The following is a 17,972-nucleotide window of genomic DNA, read 5'->3' on the forward strand; positions in this document are numbered from 1 at the left end:
ATGGAAGGCAGATGACCTAGGTGTGACCTTATGGCCCAATCCAGCCTTTTTGCCTAAGTCGTTTATCACCCCTTCACATCAATCAAGCCATTGAACTGGTGGCCTACTGCCCCCCTCCTTTCCAGAATGCGGAGGAGGAGCGATCAAATCTCGTGTCCAGTCCGTTCCATAAAACACTATATACAAGCCTCGGAACACTACAGAAAGTCAGAGCAGCTGTTTCTGTGCTTTGGTGGGAAGTCAATAGGCCTTGCATTATCCAAGCAGAGGCTTTCACAGTGGGTTGTGGATGTCATCGCTCAGCCCTACAAGGTAGGGCTCCCTGTCCCAAAAGCTGTGATATATCGCTCTACCAGAAGTGTCCTGGGCTGCGACCAGAAGTGTCCTGGGAGGCGTCCCCCTGAATGAGATATGCGCTGCTTCTATCTGGTCGTCGCCCTGCACGTTCTCAAGATTTTACAAGGTCAATGTCACATCCTTCCACACCATGGGCTCTGCCATTCTTCCAGTGGCACTGGTGCATTAATCAGAGGTTAGTTGTGCTATTCCTTGTGACCTTGTTGGTATGATTAATCTGTACTTTCAACCGTACTGAGGGTCTGAAAGGTATGAAGTAGAATGTAAGTTTAGAATGTAACTATGATTCTACGAATACCTGGAAGACCGTCAGTACTTTCCTGTCACTCTGAATCTTTTGGTCAAGAAGATCCTCTGAGACAGTGCGTGGTTTGACGGAGAGTTTTATATGAACTGGGGGGACAGGTCCTCCCATGCTGTCACGTCACCTCCGTGACTTTGTTGTTATTATTACTTGTCCTGTGTGGAATGCGAGGGATATAATCCATAATTTAAACCGTACTGACGGTCTTCCAGGTATTTGTGGAACCATAGTTACATTCGTAACTTCCACTACTAACATAATTAGAACAGTAAAAATAAATGTTTTGTCATAACCGTGGTATACGGTCTGATATAGCCAATCAGCATTCCGGGCTTGAACCACCCAGTTTATAATGCACTTTAATCCCAGGTGGATCTAATCCTGGATGCTTATCGCATTCATTCTGGTGTATATTCCACAAGTTACCACCGGCAAAAGCTATGACGTTGAAATGCCTATTTACTCCGTTCCATCTCACTGCTCAATCCACTGTCTCCTCAGCCCAGCCAGGCAATTTATAGTCTTGATCTCCACTATAAAAAGCATCTTGACATTATCTCCCATTTCCTTTTGATTGTCAAAAGCAGAGATTTGTATAAACCTAGCTGTCTATTTCAATATTGAAATTCCATCTCCAGATGTCCCATAGTAATGAACGTTTAAGGAGTCGGGACGAGACAGACAGGCAGGCAACGTTTCTCAGCCAGTCTAAATAATGAATCAACTGGGGTCATTTTTATGGATATATACACAACGAAATGTCAATAGAAAACGAAATGCAGCTAGAAATGCAGCTAGTTTGCTGTCTTCCCAGATTCAATTGGAAGTGATTGTGTTAGATATGCTGTTGGCTAGCTCCTCTGAACAATGGTGTCCTGACGACAGAGTACATTTTCTATGCCAGGCAAAATCGTTCATCATTAGCTCATTGTTATGGATCTATCCAAATAAATGTCACTAGAAAACTGATTAAACAAATGCAAATGCAGCTACCTTGCTGTTATTCTGGCTGCACTGTTTGACGTTACTGTAAGTTAGTTGGCTAGCTAGCAAGCAAGGGATAAGAACGTTGCCAGCCAGTATGGCAATGGAACATTTAGAACGAACAAAAAGACTAAATGACTGGGTCGCGAATCTGGCAACCAAACTGATAGATGAACGGGTTTCAAACCTAGGGTTGCAACCCGTTCATCTATCAGGACTATGTGGAAGGATGAAATAGTATAAATAAATTCATCAAAATAAAGTTTTTAATGAATATGTCAATCATTATTTCAATATGTCGGTAACCCGTTGTATAAAAGTGTTAATACCCTCTAAGCCGGTGTTTGGAGTTTATATTGGCATGGTTTTCCAGGCCCGAGACGACCCGTGCCAATATATCCTCAGAACACTTAAGTATATCATGGGCAGGATAGGACGTAACAATGGGAATTCAAAACCACCCGTTGAATAATAGCTAGTAAGCTCATAGTCCGTGTTGGTATTAGATAGAACGTCGCGGCCCCGCCCACCTGTGAGGGAAAACAACCTGTGGTTATCTAGGTTACCCCATTGGCTCACAGCAAAAACTTCATCTTTTTCAAACAATGTTCTTGTTGTTTTAGTAAATTACAAAACTACATTTTACAAAAGTACATGTCTAAAGATTGCATTTCGACATTGTCTACTCCAGAGCGTTTTCACTACCTTGAATTTCTTTCATAACAGCACTAGCAGCCACGTGAGTGAATGCAAGCTACCTACCGACCGGAACATTAAGCTAGCCAAGACCAGCAACACAAATTAACAGACTATACAGCTGCAAGTAGTGAGTGGTGTTACAAACAAACTATACCTAACAGGTTAAATGGTAACTGCAGTGACATCTGTTGCACAGACAGCTTCTCCCACTCTCATTTAGGCCAGAATTGATGGGGAAAAGTTGCCAAATCCTATTAAAACCATTGATGGTAAAACCAAGGAAGCCTGAAAAGTAGGTGGATTTGTCGTTTTTTTAACCAAAACTTGACAGGCCTGAAAACTCGCTAAATACAGAAACAAAGTTGCTAAATTGGCAACACTGTGCTTAATGTCAATCACTCCTATGCCTAGGGTATAAGGGCAGTGTGTTTCTGTTTCATATTTTACTGTTTGCATTGTTTAACAGTGTAATGTAAGCATAGGGCTGTTGATGCAGAAACCTGTTGTGGCTGTGGTCAGCTGTCTGAACCATGGACACACACATACACACACACACAGCCCTTCACAGAGTTAGGCATACATTTCAGTACTTCTCTCTGCCTTACCATCCGTTTTAATTTGTTTACTCGGAGTGGGGAATGAGAAGAGATCTAGGGGTCAGGAGATGCTCTGATGGATGACCTTTGGCTCACCTGTTAGCCTGTGCTCTCTAGCTTCTGTTCCACAGAACCAAATGCAATCAGTGGGTTTATTTGTGTACATTATTACCCTCATATGTTACCATTGTTTAATCCGAGATATTATTCAAAGTGTTTCCACTGTCATTCATGGAGCACAATGCGAGTCAGTAGAGTACAGTATATAGGGAACAGTCACTGACTAGATATGTCTTCATGTAAAATGTGGGACTTTGATTTACACATGTTTGAGTTGTCAACTAATGTGAATTTCAACATGAAATCAGCAAAAAATTGCACCCTGCCATTGGATTTAGGTTCAAAGTTAGGTGAAAATATATGAAATTCCCTTAGAAATCAAATCAAATTGTATTTGTCTCATGCTTTGTAAACAAAAGGTGTAGACTAACAGTGAAATGCTTTTACATATGGGCCCTTCCCAACAATGCAGAGAGAAAGAAAATAGAGAAATGATAGAAAAGTAAAACACGTAATATTAAATGTAATAGTAGAGACACTTGGCTATATACAAGGGATACCACTATTGAGTCAATGTGCAGGGGTACGAGGTAATTGAGGTCGATGATGTACATATAATTAGGAGTAAAGTGACAGTTAATAAACAGAAGCAGCAGCATATGTGACAAGTCAAAAAATATAGTGCAAAAAGGGTCTATGCAGATAGTCCGCGTAGCTATTTGGTTAACTATTAAACATAGTATTTAGAAGTCTTATGGCTTGGGAGGTAGAAGCAGGGTCTTGTTGGTTCCAGACTTGGTTCCAGACAGGGTCCTGTTGGTTCCAGTGCATCGGCACTGCTTACTGTGCGGTAGCAGAGAGAACAGTCCATAACTTGGTTGGCTGGAGTCTTTGACAATTTTTAGGGGCTTCCTCTGACACCGCCTGGAATAGTGGTCCTGGATGGCCTTCCGAGTGGTGCAGTATTGCAGTGCTAGCTGTGCCACTGGAGATTCTGGGTCTGAGTCCAGGCTCTGTCGCAGCCAGCCGCGACCGGGAGACGCATTACACGGCGCAGAATTGGCCCTGCGTCGTCCGGGTTAGGGGAGTGTTTGGCCAATGGGATGTCCTTGTCCCATTGCGCACTAGCGACTCCTGTGGCGGGCCAGGCGCAGTGCACGCTGACACGGTCGCCAGGTGCACAGTGTTTCCTCCGGTGTTTCCTGGCTTCCGGGTTAAGTGGGCATTGTGTCAAGAAGCAGTGCGGCTTGGTTGGGTTGTGTTTCGGAGGACGCGCGGCTCTCAACCTTCACCTCTCTCAAGTCTGTATGGGAGTTGCAGCGATGAGACAAGACTGTAACTACCAATTGGGGTAGGATGGCAAGCTGTTGCCATACCAAGCGGTGATGGAGCCAGTCAAGATGCTCTCAAAGGTGCAGTTGTTTGAACTTTTTAAGGATCTGAGGGCCCATGCCAAATCTTTTCAGCCTCCTGAAGGGGGAGAGGCGCTGTTGTGCCCTCTTCACAATTGTGTTGGTCTGTGTGGACCAGTGGTGTAAAGAACTTAAGTCAAAAATATTTTAAAAGTACTACTTCATAGTTGTTTGAGTTATCTGTACTTTTACTTTTTATTTACTATGTTCCTGAAGACAAAAAATAAAATAGTGCCGTCTGGTTTGCTTTTGACATTATTTATACTTTTACTTTTGATACTAAAGTATATTTAAAACCAAATACTTTTAAAAACTGTTTCTCAAGTACTATTTTACTGGGTGACTTTCACGTTTACCTGAGTCATTTTCTATGAAGGTATCTTTACCTTCACTCAAGTATGACACCACGGTACTTTTTCCACCACTGTTGTGGACAATGATAGATCCTTAGTGATGTGGATACTGAGGAACTTGAAGCTCCCGACCCGCTCCACTACAGCCCTATCGATGTGAATGGGGGCGTGCTCCCCTCCGTTTCCTTTATTCACAATCAACTCCTTTGTCTTGCTAACGTTGAGGGAGAAGTTGTTTTTCTGGCATCACACTGTCTGTTCTCCTCCGAATAGACTGTCTCATCGTCATTGGTGATCAGGTCAACCACCATCATCGGCAAACTTAATGATGGAATCGTGCAAGGCCGTGCAGTCATAGGTAAACCGGGAGTACAGGAGGGGACTAAACAGTACCCCTGAGGGGCCCCCATGTTGAGGGTCAGCATGGCAGATGTGTTGTTGCCTACCCTCACCACCTGTGGGGGGGGGGGCTGTCAGGAAGTCCTTTGCTTAGTGATGAGCTTGGAGTGCACTATGGTGTTGAACGCTGAGATGTAGCCAATGAACAGAATTCTCACATAGGTGTTCCTATTGTCCAGGTGGGCAGTGCAGTGTGGAGTGTAATAGAGCAGTGTTTCAAATCAAATCAAACTTTTTGTCACATTCGCCGAATACAACTGGTGTAGACCTTAAGGTGAAATGTAAATTACAAGCCCTTAACCAACAGTGCAGTTCAAGAAGAGTTAAGAAAATATTTACCTCGAGACTTTAAAATGTAAAATATTTGACATTGCACACCAGCAGTTATTGACAAACAGACACAGACCCGCCCCTCGTCTTACCAGACTTCACCACCCTGCTCTATATTATCTGTGTCTTTGTTCAACCACGTCTCAGTGAAACTTCAGATATTACCGTAATTTTTTTCTTCCCTTTGTAATCTGTGACGCTCTGCCAGATCCGACAAGCATCAGAGCCGGTGTAGTAGGATTAGTCCTGTATTTGATCTTAGTCCTGCTTTGCCTGTTTGATGATACGTCGGAGGGCATCGCAGAATTTCTTATCAGTGTCTCGATTAGCGTGGCGCTCCTTGAAAGCAGAAGCTCTAGCCTTTAGTTCAGTGAGGATGTTTCCTGTAATCCATTGCTTCTGGTTGGGATATGTACGTAAGGTTACTATTGGGACAAAGTCATTGTTGTGCTTATTAATGAAGCCGGTGACTGATGTGGTAAACTCCTCAATGCCATTGGAATAACATAGAGACACACACCTCCTCCCTTGAGCTTACCTGACATTGCTGTTCTGTCCTGCCGATGAATAGATAAAATAGCTTGATGTATATTATCCATGCCCTTGTTCCACCACTGTCCCGTTGATAGGATAGTCCTGAACGATTCTCGTCCAGTTTGTTGTCCAGTGATTGTTCATTCGCCAATAGAATGGAGGGTAGAGGCGCTTTATGTACTCACCGATGTAGTTTCGTCAGGGTGCCCGTAAGTTGGCCTCTCTTATGCAACTGTTTCCTTTTCTGTGTTTCTGGGATTAGGGCCTTTCCAGGGTGAGCAGTATGTCCTGCTCCTCCGACTCGTTGAAGTAGAAATCTTCATCCAAATCAAGGTTAGTGATCACTGTTTTGATGTCCAGAAGCTCTTTTCGGTCATAGCGGAAACATTATGTACCAAATAAATTAATATCAGCGCAGACAAAAACACTAAAAATAGCAGAATTGGTCAGTAGCCTGTACAATGAATGCTATCCAATGCAGCGCCATTACTCATAAGTTGAAGACTTTTGGCAAATTCAATCAGTTTTCTATGATGATTCAATGGCAACACATACAAAAATGTGTTGATATGACGTGGAAAAAGCGTTGATTCAACCAATTTTAGCCCACTGGGCTGTGTTTTTTGGGGGAAACTTGTGGGTCTGGACAGATAAGAGAACGCAGTGATAGTTGTGCTAAAGCTACCATGCAGAGCTTATTCCGTTAGAATTTTGTTCTGGTCCTATGGACCGCTCCAATGCCCTGGGCACCATCACACGAGGATAATAGAGACCTGGCTAAACCATGAGACCTGGCTAAACCCAACCAGAGACAGATGTCCCCTGTCAGCAGGCACTAGACAAAGGAATTGGCTTAAATGAATGTGCTATATTAGAATCATGATTTTTTTATCCCAACATTTTCATATTTTCAAAATATGTCCTGTTCTCTCCTCTCTTTAGGATGAAGTTTCCCAGAGGCTCCAGAATGGCACATCCTGTCCATTCCCCGGTATAGTGGCCCTCCTGCAGAGCTGTGCTTTCCACATGCAGATACTTTGACAGCTCCATGGCATAGGCACATACTGGGTACAGACAGTAGCCTACAGGAGAACAGCATCCTTATCTTTTAGCAGTCTCTCCCTCCCCCAAAATACTACCCTGTCTCCCAGGCCCCTCTCTCCCTCTCAGAGAGCCACTCCCTGGAGCCATGCCCATCCTACTTAATGCCGACACCTCCTTCAGCTCCAAGCAGGAGCTCCTGGACCTCCAGAATGGCCCCATGGACCCATCCCTGGATACACCCAGCCCCTTGAACTCTCACGAGGATAGCCCAGTGGGCTCAGGCCCCGGCAGCCCTGCTGGAGAAGGCCCTGCTTGCCACCTCATCCTCACCAGGGCTTCTGCCCCTCTGCCTGGACAGCTTTACGGGGTTGAGGTGCCCGCAGAAACCCCCTAGGCCTCAAATTCATCCCCACGGACTCAGAAGGGCTGTGTGGCTGGGGGGCCCTGACGCCCCGATCCATCCAGACCTTCAACACCCCTCGCTGGGTGCTCTTCTTCCTCTGTGTGGCTTCCTTCCTCCAGGGCATGATCATCAACGGCTTCATCAACACCGTGGTGACCTCCATAGAGAGGCGCTTTGACCTGCGTAGCTACCAGGCCGGGCTCATCGCCAGCTCCTACGACATCGCTGCCTGTGTGTGCCTGGCCTTTGTCAGTTACTTTGGTGGGACGGGGCACAAGCCTCGTTGGCTGGGCTGGGGGGTGCTAGTCATGGCGCTAGGTTCTCTGGTGTTCGCCCTGCCACACTTCACCACTCCCCCATACCATGTCAGCATTCCTGAGCGGACAGGGGTGTGCACAGGGAACCGTACCAGCCCTTGCCATGATAGCGAGGGTGGGGGCCTGTCCAGCTACCGCTTTGTCTTCATGCTGGGCCAGTTCCTGCACGGGGTGGGAGCCACTCCCCTGTACACTCTGGGGGTCACCTACCTGGACGAGAATGTCAAGTCCAGCTATGCTCCAGTGTACATTGGTGAGTCACTAAACACTGACTGTAGGACCATTGTTCTATCTAATCTTTTTTGGAACGTGTATTTTCTCAAGTGTACTTTTCAGATTTTATCTGGTGCATATATTTGTCATCCATCAGAGAATAGTTTTAATTGTGTTTAATAATGTTACAATATTTGATTTTAACGTAACTAAAAACACTAAATGTACTATCAAAGGAACTGTGAACTGTAGATGACTTACTTGATTTGCTTATGGTCTAAACCAGGGGTACTCAACTCTTACCTTATGATGTCCGTAGCCTGCTGGTTTTCTCTTCAACCTGAATTAATTGCACCCACCTGGTGTCACCAGGTCTAAATCAGTCCCTGACTATAGGGGAACAATGAAAAAATGCAGTGGGGTTGAGTTTGAGGGGTCTAGACTTGCTTCATGCGCCTCTTGAAGTGTGCTGCCAGTATTTGTGGCTGCTGTGATGACTGATATCCTGTGTGATCTATAACTCTGTGGTCACTTCTCCATTAGGTGTGTCCACAGAATGACCCACGCTGCACAGAAGCAGTAACCAGGAAGCTGTGAGACTTGTCAGACAAGTTATAATTACAGACAACTAGTCAGGATGATAGCAGAGCCTGCTTCGCTGATGTAATAGGTGAATAGATTAGACCTTCGAGAATTCACATATTGGAGAAAGGGTTATATCTAATGGCTCGGAAAGGCAGTGTTTAACTCTAAAACAATAACAGACTGTTACATCCCTGTTGATTGAGCTCGATTGTAGTTGAAAGTTGTTGAAATTGGATGTTTGCGACGTTATGTCTCCACCTGAGGTTCAGCAGACAAGCCACAGAAACCCCTGCCACATCTGACGTTCCCTATTCACCTACCGTCAAGGAGGATCAATGTCACACCCAGAATGAGGCCTACAATTTGGACCTTTTCAGGCTCCCTTAAACTTCCCATCTTTCCATTCAGCAGTTTCACCACAGACATGAATAATATGCTCTTGAATTGGGACTCTCACCCGCTCTCCTAATTTCAAAGGCAACAGAGGCAATCGAAGACAATCTCCACCTTGTTGACCCCAGCGAGGATTCAGTGAACGCGCTCTGGTTCTGCGGGCTTATCTATCACATTTAAACAACACAGATGAAAACCAAACCATCAAAGCAGGAACATTTAGGTATTTTTACTCCGTTGAAAGGAAGTAGGAAGTCCCTAACTGACGCACGCAGCTCTCCTCTGGTCTCTGTTTCCTCAGGGATCTTCTATACAGCAGCCATCGTGGGTCCAGCAGCAGGGTACCTTCTAGGAGGACACTTTCTCAACATCTACACAGAGGTTCACATGACGTGAGTACCTCAGTTGTTCTGTCTCCACCTACCATACACCTGGACTAACCTCAGGGAGTTAGCCACTTACGTTAGCTGTACTTACCATTTCTAGATCAGTTAGACCCATAGACTGTATAAAAATGGTTCACCTTAAAATTGGAGATGGCAGCAGAGCAAAATCTTTCTAAAGATAAAGAATAGTGCCATCTAGTGGCCATTTGTAGTGTAACCTTTGCTCAAATTCCCCCCCAAAAAGCTCTCAACTTAATTATTGCCCCTAGCACACTCTTTCTCCCTCTTTTGTCTCTTTCTCATCTTCTTCATTTCTTCTTCTGTGCCCCTTCCCTGTGTGTAGAACGGACTTGACTCCAGAGAACCCTCTGTGGGTGGGGGCCTGGTGGATTGGCTTCCTTGCAGGAGGGGCAGCAGCGCTGGTCATCGCCCTGCCCATCCTGGGCTACCCACGCCAACTACCTGGTTACTTACCAATTTAGTGTTACTTCACCAGCACCACAGAGCACTAAACAATCAGATCAGCAACTACCCCAATCTTTGCCATCAACATGAATATCTCTATTTTCCCCCTTCTCTCTCTAGGCTCTCAGAAGTATGTGGCCATGCGTGTATCTGAGGCTCACCAGCTGAAAGACGGCAGTCAGGCCAGTGCATCAGACCCTCAGTTTGGGAAGTCAATGAAGGACATGCCTAGGTAGGTGACCATACACTCTAGGACACTAGAGGGACCACCAGAAAGCCCTACACTCTTACTTCATAACTCTTACACAGATATACGACATACATACAATAGTGTAATCCCTCCATGCATAGCTACAGTGTTTATTATGTGTCCTGTACCCCACTTGAGCTCAGAAAGCCAGCTGGTTCTCCATGGCAACAGGGGATTACTGAGCGCAAACAGGACAGTGATTACATTGTATAACATGGTAGTAAAGTATTTATTTTCACTGTGGCTATCTTTTCCAGGGTCAGGGATTGACCTTTAATTAAGAAGATAAGGTCTTACTAAAGAGAACTCTCTTGCGCTCTCTCTCACTCGCTCTCTCTCTTTCCAGGTCAGTATTGCTCCTGCTGAAGAACCCTCCCTTCCTCTTCCTGTGTCTGGCGGGGGCCACGGAGGCCACCCTCATCGCTGGCATGTCCACCTTTGGCCCAAAGTTCCTGGAGTCTCAGTTCAGCTTGAGTGCATCTGAGGCAGCCACATGGTTCGGTGAGAGACTACACCAGACAACTAACATTACCCCATACACAAACATGGACTTATAGCACATTGTATATTTGAAACACCACCTACCCCCTCCACTATATTAGGACCCTACCTCATCTACCTCTCTTCTTTTAGTCACACTATTACCATTTAGCTAGTTATGCTTCCATCCTCTTCCATCCTCATCCATCCCCGTCCCTCACATAGGGTATTAACCTTCCCTTTCCTCCCATCAGGCTACATGGTGGTACCCGCGGGCGGAGGTGGCACCTTCCTGGGTGGCTACATCGTGAAGAAGCTGAACCTACGTTGCCGTGGCATCATCCGTTTCTGCATGGTGTGTGCCCTCGTCAGTCTCCTGGCCATATTCATCTTCCTCATCCACTGTCCCAATGTCCCTATGGCCGGGGTGACCGCTCCCTACCGCAGCAACCTGCCACCGGGCCATCAGTACAACAAGAAGTACAATGAACAGTACTATGAGCAAGCCAACAACCTCCGCAACAGGTAAACCCAGACTAGGCGCAATGAACAGACAGACCATCGGTGTCCTTTATAAGGATTGTTTGACATTATTTCTGCAATGTTACATTATCATATGGTAAGGATATTTAGTTGAAAATCAGGACGAGCTCAATTGAATTGTGAAAATCTTAAGAAACTTTTAAAAAAGCATACAGAGTAGCCCACAGTAAACAACACAAATGACTCAACATTAAAGCAGCACACATTAACACTGAGTTGATTACACATTAGTTGATGCCCTCTGGCTGTGGAATACTAATAAACAGAGAGGAAGCAGAGGGATTGTACAACCCACCAGGGGAGGAGAGGAGGGTATGCTGTTTGACAAGTATTTTACAGTCTAAAACTTTTAGTTTGTCAGCTGCATGTCTCTGCACAATGTGAAAGACAAGACATTCCCCCTCAAGGAAATGAATATATTTAGCTAGTCAACAACTAGACCAGCTCCTTATTGTCCTATGCCAGTTCCATTCCACGAAACGATCAACAGTTAGCCATGGTACAAGTCTGTTTAGGATACATACCGCCGAATAGTTTTGCAATGACACAGAGTTTAAGGAGTGAAGCGTTAGCTAAACAGACTGGTTTGCAGGCTAATTAACATTAATAACACAGTAGAATAAATACTACTGCATACAGAGCAACACATATTAATCATGGATGTCATAGAATATAACCTTTCAACTCTATTTCTCTCTCCCTCTCTCAGCTCTTTGTTGGGGGGCAACCTGACGGTGGGGTGTAATGCAGATTGCCACTGTTTACGAGAGCTCTATAACCCGGTCTGTGGAGCCGACGGTGTGATGTATTACTCCCCATGCCATGCAGGATGCAGCGCAATCAACCACACAGAGATCTCAACAGGCAGACAGGTAATGAAGCAAACCTTCAGCAAAGATCTCACTTTGGTCAGAACTCAAATTGTAAAAACCGATGGGCAGGGTCTGTGTAACAGGTCTGTGTTAGATGAAGATGAATGAATAAAGATACATTAAATACATTAGTTAAATTAGATACATTAGTTAATGAAGATGAATGATAGCCAGTATACATGTCACGCCCTGACCTTAGAGAGCCTTTTTTATTCTCTATTTGGTTAGGTCAGGGTGTGACTTGGGTGTGCAAATCTATGTGTTCTATTTCTTTGAGGCAGCTGTCTATCGTTGTCTCTGATTGGGGATCATACTTAGGCAGCCTGTTTTCCACCTGAGTTTGTGGGATCTTGTTTTTGTACAGTTACTGTGTAGCCTGCAGAACGTTACGTTCGTTTATCTTTTTTTTGTTGTTGTTGGCGTTCATCAAAATAAAGTAAGATGTACGCTTACCAGGCCGCGCCTTGGTCTCCATCTCTAAACAACCGTAACAATACAGTTGAAGTCAGAAGTTTACATACACCGTAGCCAAATACATTGAAACTCTGTTTTTCACAATTCCTGACATTTAATCATAGTAGAAATTCCCTGTTTTAGGTCAGTTAGGATCACCACTTTATTTTAATCATGTGAAATGTCAGAATAATAGAGATAATTATTTATTTTAGCTTTTATTTCTTCATCACATTCCCATTGGGTCAGAAGTTTACATACACTCAATTAGTATTTGGTAGCATTGCCTTTAAATTGTTGAACTTGGGTCAAACATTTAGGGTAGCCTTCCACAAGCTTCCCACAATAAGTTGGGTGAATTTTGGCCCATTCCTTCCGACAGAGCTGGTGTAACTGAGTCAGGTTTGTAGGCCTCCTTGTGCGCACACACATTTTCAGTTCTGCCCACAGATTTTAAAATAGGTTTGAGGTCAGGGCTTTGTGATGGCCACTCCAATACCTTGACTTTGTTGTCTTTAAGCCATTTTGCCACAACTTTGGAAGTGTGCTTGGGGTCATTGTCCATTTGGAAGACCCATTTGCGACAAAGCTTTAACTTCCTGACTGATGTTTTGATGTTGCTTCAATATATCCACATAATTTTCACACCTCATGATGCCATCTATTTTGTGAAGTGCACCAGTCCCTCCTGCAGCAAAGCATCCCCACTACATGATGCTGCCACCCCCATGCTTCACGGTTGGGATGGTGTTCTTCGGCTTGCAAGCCTCCCCCTTTTTCCTCCAAACATAAATGGTCATTATGACCAAACAGTTTTGTTTTTGTTTCACCAGACCAGAGGACATTTCTCCAAAGAGTACGATCTTTGTCCCCATGTGCAGTTTCAATCCGTAGTCTGGCATTTGGAGCAGTGGCTTCTTCCTTGCTGAGCTGCCTTTCAGGTTATGTCGATATAAGACTCATTTTACTGTGGATATAGATATTTTTGTACCTGTTTCCTTCACAAGGTTCTTTGCTGTTGTTCTGCGATTGATTTGCACTTTTCGCACCAAAGTATGTTAATCTCTAGGAGACAGAACGTATCTCCTTCCTGAGCGGTATGACGGCTGCGTGGTCCCATGGTGTTTATACTTGCATACGATTGTTTGTACAGATTAACATTGTACCTTCAGGCGTTTGGAAATTGCTCCCAAGGATGAACCAGACTTGTGGAGGTCTACAATTGTAGACCTGAGGCCTTGGCTGATTTCTTTTGATTTTCCAAAGATTTCAAGCAAAGAGGCACTGAGTTTGAAGGTAGGCCTTGAAATACATCCACAGATACACCTCCAATTGACTCAAATGATGTCAATTAGCCTATCAGAAGCTTCTAAAGCCATGACATAATTTTCTGGAATTTTCCAAGCTGTTTAAAGGCACAGTCAACTTAGTGTATGTAAACTTCTGACCCACTGGTATTGTGATACAGCGAAATAATCTGTCTGTAAACAATTGTTGGAAAAATTATCAGTGTCATGCTCAAAGTAGATGTCCTAACCTATTTACCAAAACTATAGTTTGTTAACAAGACATTTGTGGAGTGGTTGAAAAACGAGTCTTAATGACTCCAACCTCAGTGTATGTAAACTTCCGACTTCATCTGTAAGTGTTGACTTTGACTGACTGTCTCCTCTGTCTGGTGTGTCCCTGTGCAGGTGTACTCAGGCTGCAGCTGTGTGGTGGGTGGGAATGTGACATCGGGGCAGGAGGGCCTGGCATTGGATGGGAAATGCACCAGCTCCTGTAGCCACATGCCAGCCTTCCTCACCTTCCTCTTCATCATCATCTCCTTCACCTTCCTGTGTAGTATACCAGCCCTCACCGCTACCCTCAGGTGGGTACAGATCAGACAGACTAAAGAGAGAGAGAACTCCGTGGTATAGTCCTGTTATAACAAGGCATGAGAGAGAAACCTGTGTGTGAACTCTGTCTCTAAACTGCTCTCCCCCTCCAGGTGTGTTCCAGACAACCAGAGGTCCTTTGGACTGGGGATCCAATGGATTGTGGTGCGAAGTCTAGGTACTGTATGCTCTTGCTGAATTTGATTTGATTAATGGCCTTGTAGCCTGACATTCCCAACAACAAGCATTATATGATGTGATATGTTCTTCCTGAAGGTGGGATCCCAGGCCCGATAGCATTTGGCTCCGTGATCGACATCTCATGCCTGCTGTGGGAGGACCAGTGTGGAGAGCAGGGCTCCTGCCATCTCTACCAGAACTCTGCCATGAGCCGCTACACCCTTATCGCTGGCATCATCTACAAGGTAACTCAAGGCCTACAAGTTGTCTGTGCTGTTATCTACGCCTGTTGCAGGTGGAGGATTGTGTTCAAAGATTTTCTTTATAATCGTAACCAAATCAAATGTTTGTTTAACTGAGAGAGAATTCAATTCTCCCTACTTTAACTGTAGTGCCTGTCTCCTTCCCTCCCTCCCTCTTTGTCAGGTTCTTGGCACGCTGTTCTTCCTGCTTGCCAGTGTTTTGTACAAGCCTCCTCCAGAGTCGCCCCAAAGCAGCTGTGAGAGCACTGACCATGGGCCGGGGGACAGCGGGGGTGAGACGGGGGACCTCCCCATCAAGGACCTTCCACCAGAGATCATCGCCAATGTACACACCAGGTTATGATGACTTCAGACCCCACCCACCCTGCACTACAGTGTGTATCACCCCACATCTCACCGCACATGTATGTTGGTGTGTGTGGCGTACCACTGCTTCCCCCACCACTGCCAGCCCGTCTCATAGCCACTCCCAACACATAGACACATCACCCCAGGGCATGTCTCACCTACTGACCCCACGTTCATCCCATCGGCCTGCCCTCAACTGCCAGCCCACTGAACTTGGGGTGTGTGTGATGTGATGAAAGACTAGGGTCACAGATAGGGTCAGAGGTTAATCTGAGAAGTAGCTAAGAGGTTTCTCCTGATGGCCTTTGGGATTTAAACCAGTCCAAAATCGCAATTTTAAATGAAGATTTTGTTTTGTTTCCCAGTCGGGTATAAAGGATGGGACATAGGGGCTGTTTGTATATCTTATGTCATGCCATGAGTATGAAGCATTCCTTATGAGTGTTGAAAGAGGCATTTACACCCGTAAAACAACCCTGTTGTCTTGCCCTATCACAGATACATATTTTTTTTTAAATCTACACTGAAACAGAATTGAAATACAAAGACAAACAGAATTTTCATATCATATAAAAACTATAGACCAATAGTATTTAAAGGCACTTACTGTTATTATAACTATACCTATTGAAAAAAAATAACACACATATATTTTAACAAATGGAAGAGCACACACCTATTTATGACAGCCTTTAGCACATGTATGACATTGAATGGACCTGTAGCAGGCTGCCATTTAACAGAAGTGAAGACAAAACCCAAGAGGCCATGAAGATGATGATGCTATGTCATCCTGTCCACTATCCACCAACTATTTTGTATGAAGGGGTAATACCAAGACCCTTTTTCATAACCAGACACATTGCTGCACTTTAAAACTAATCAGCTCTGATGAATTTAGACAATGGTATGAGAGTTATTCTGGCAGTGTATGCCGGTTTAAAAAATTCAAGGAACAATGCACTAATGGAATGAGTTGCCATAAAAACAAGAACAACAAGCCTGTTATCCAAACCTACAAGTTTGCCAAAGTAGCATTGCCCCAATCTCTCTTCTGTTTTGTGATCTAGATCATTTATTTATGATGGAAATTAAAAGCACAGATTGCTCATATAGTCTTTCAATTTGTTGTTTTCCGCATGATTTGATATTGTCCAGACATATTTGTATAAAGATGCTGTAGTTAATGATTCACACTGAAAAATGGACCCACAGAAGTTTACCATGACAAACAATCTCCCCTAAAACTACCCTGTTCAATAAAGTGTTAAAATATAGTCTTTGTTGTTTTTAATGTAACAGTAATGACACTTTACAACTTGTTTGTAATTTGCATTTCTCATGTTTTTGTTTTAAATGTATTCATTTGTTATGGACCCAAATGCCTCCAGATCAGCTCTCCACCATTCTCCAAGTGGGGAGAGCGGGGCTTGACCGCCATTACAGAGTATGTGTAATCACAAGCATTCCTAGTCTTATTGTTATGCCTCCTCACTCCCTAGCACTTCGTAAAATTAGACTTTTGGATTTTGTTTTGGTACTTTTGTAAATGAAATGGAAACGTATGAATTTTATTAAAATGTTTCTTAAGATGTCCTGTTTTTTTAAACAACGTGAACAATGGAATCATTTGTTTTTTGTTTTAGATGTTTTATCAGTATTGGATGTGTCGGCTCACTTCAAACTCTCTCGCATGTACCACATACAGTACCTGTAAAAAGTTTGGACACAGCCACTCTTTACATGGTTTTTATTTATTGTTACTATTTTCTACATTGTAGAATAATAGTGAAGACATCAAAACCATGAAATAACACATACGGAATCATGTAATAACCAAAAAGTGTTATATTTGATATTTTTCAAAGTAGCCACCCTTTGCCTTGATGACAACTTTGCACGCTCTTGGCATTCTCTCAACCAGCTTCATGAGGTAGTCACCTGGAATGCATTTCAATTAACAGGTGTACCTTGTTAAAAATTCATTTGTGGAATTTCTTTCCTTAACGCCTTTGAGACAATCATTTGTGTTGTGACAAGGTAGAGGTGGTATACAGAAGATGGCTCTATTTGGTAAAAGACCAAGTCCATATTATGGCAAGAACAGCTCAAATAAGCAAAGAGAAATGACAGTCCATCAATACTTTAAGACATGAAGGTCAGTCAATACGGAACATTTCAAGAACTGAAAGTTTCTTCAAGTGCTGTTGCAAAAACCATCAAGGGCTATGATGAAACTAGCTCTCATGAGGACCGCCACAGGAAAGGAGTGACCTCTGCTGCAGAGGATAAGTTCATAAGAGTTACCAGCCTCAGAAATTGCAGTCCAAATACATTTTTTTCACAGAGTTCAAGTGACATACACATCTCAACATCAACTGCTCAGACGAGACTGTGAATCAGGCCATGGTCGAATTGCTGCAAAGAAATCACTACTAAAGGACACCAATAGTAAGAAGAGACTTGCTTGTGCCAAAAAACACTAGGAATATTTAGAATTCAAGGCACACTACAACAGCATTCTGCAGCAATACGCCATCCCATCTGGTTTGCACTCAGTGGGACTATCATTTGTTTTTCAGCAGGGTGGCTACTTTGAAGAATCTCAAATATAAAATATATTTTGATTTGTTTAACACTTATTTGCTTACTCCCTGATTCCATATGTGTGTTTTTCATAGTGTTGATGTCTTCACTACTATTCTTCATGGTAGGAAATAGTAAAGATAAAGATTAACCCTTGAATGAGTAGGTTTGTCTAAACGTTTGACTGGTACTGTATATACACATAACCAAACACATGACAAATGCATGTGACATATGTCCCACAGTTCTCTCTTACAGTTCTCTCTTACAGTTTTCTCTTACT

At 43.8% G+C, this 17,972-nt stretch overlaps 1 protein-coding gene across 1 annotated transcript in view; it reads left to right on the forward strand.

Annotated features, from left to right (window-relative positions):
• Window positions 1–16,695, forward strand: part of LOC124031915 (solute carrier organic anion transporter family member 4A1-like) — a 49,870-nt gene extending 33,175 nt beyond the window's left edge. The window contains 13 exon segments of the mRNA XM_046343719.1: window positions 6,291–6,361; window positions 6,971–7,386; window positions 7,431–8,045; window positions 9,285–9,375; window positions 9,713–9,834; window positions 9,955–10,066; window positions 10,431–10,585; window positions 10,819–11,089; window positions 11,817–11,979; window positions 14,127–14,305; window positions 14,426–14,490; window positions 14,589–14,737; window positions 14,919–16,695. Coding sequence (XP_046199675.1) covers window positions 7,218–7,386; window positions 7,431–8,045; window positions 9,285–9,375; window positions 9,713–9,834; window positions 9,955–10,066; window positions 10,431–10,585; window positions 10,819–11,089; window positions 11,817–11,979; window positions 14,127–14,305; window positions 14,426–14,490; window positions 14,589–14,737; window positions 14,919–15,098 — 2,271 coding nt within the window. The 5' untranslated portion in view covers window positions 6,291–6,361; window positions 6,971–7,217 and the 3' untranslated portion in view covers window positions 15,099–16,695.
• The last annotated feature ends 1,277 nt before the right edge of the window (window positions 16,696–17,972 follow it).

The sequence above is a fragment of the Oncorhynchus gorbuscha genome, linkage group LG03 (assembly GCF_021184085.1).
Source record: "Oncorhynchus gorbuscha isolate QuinsamMale2020 ecotype Even-year linkage group LG03, OgorEven_v1.0, whole genome shotgun sequence".
Taxonomy (NCBI): Eukaryota; Metazoa; Chordata; class Actinopteri; order Salmoniformes; family Salmonidae; genus Oncorhynchus; species Oncorhynchus gorbuscha.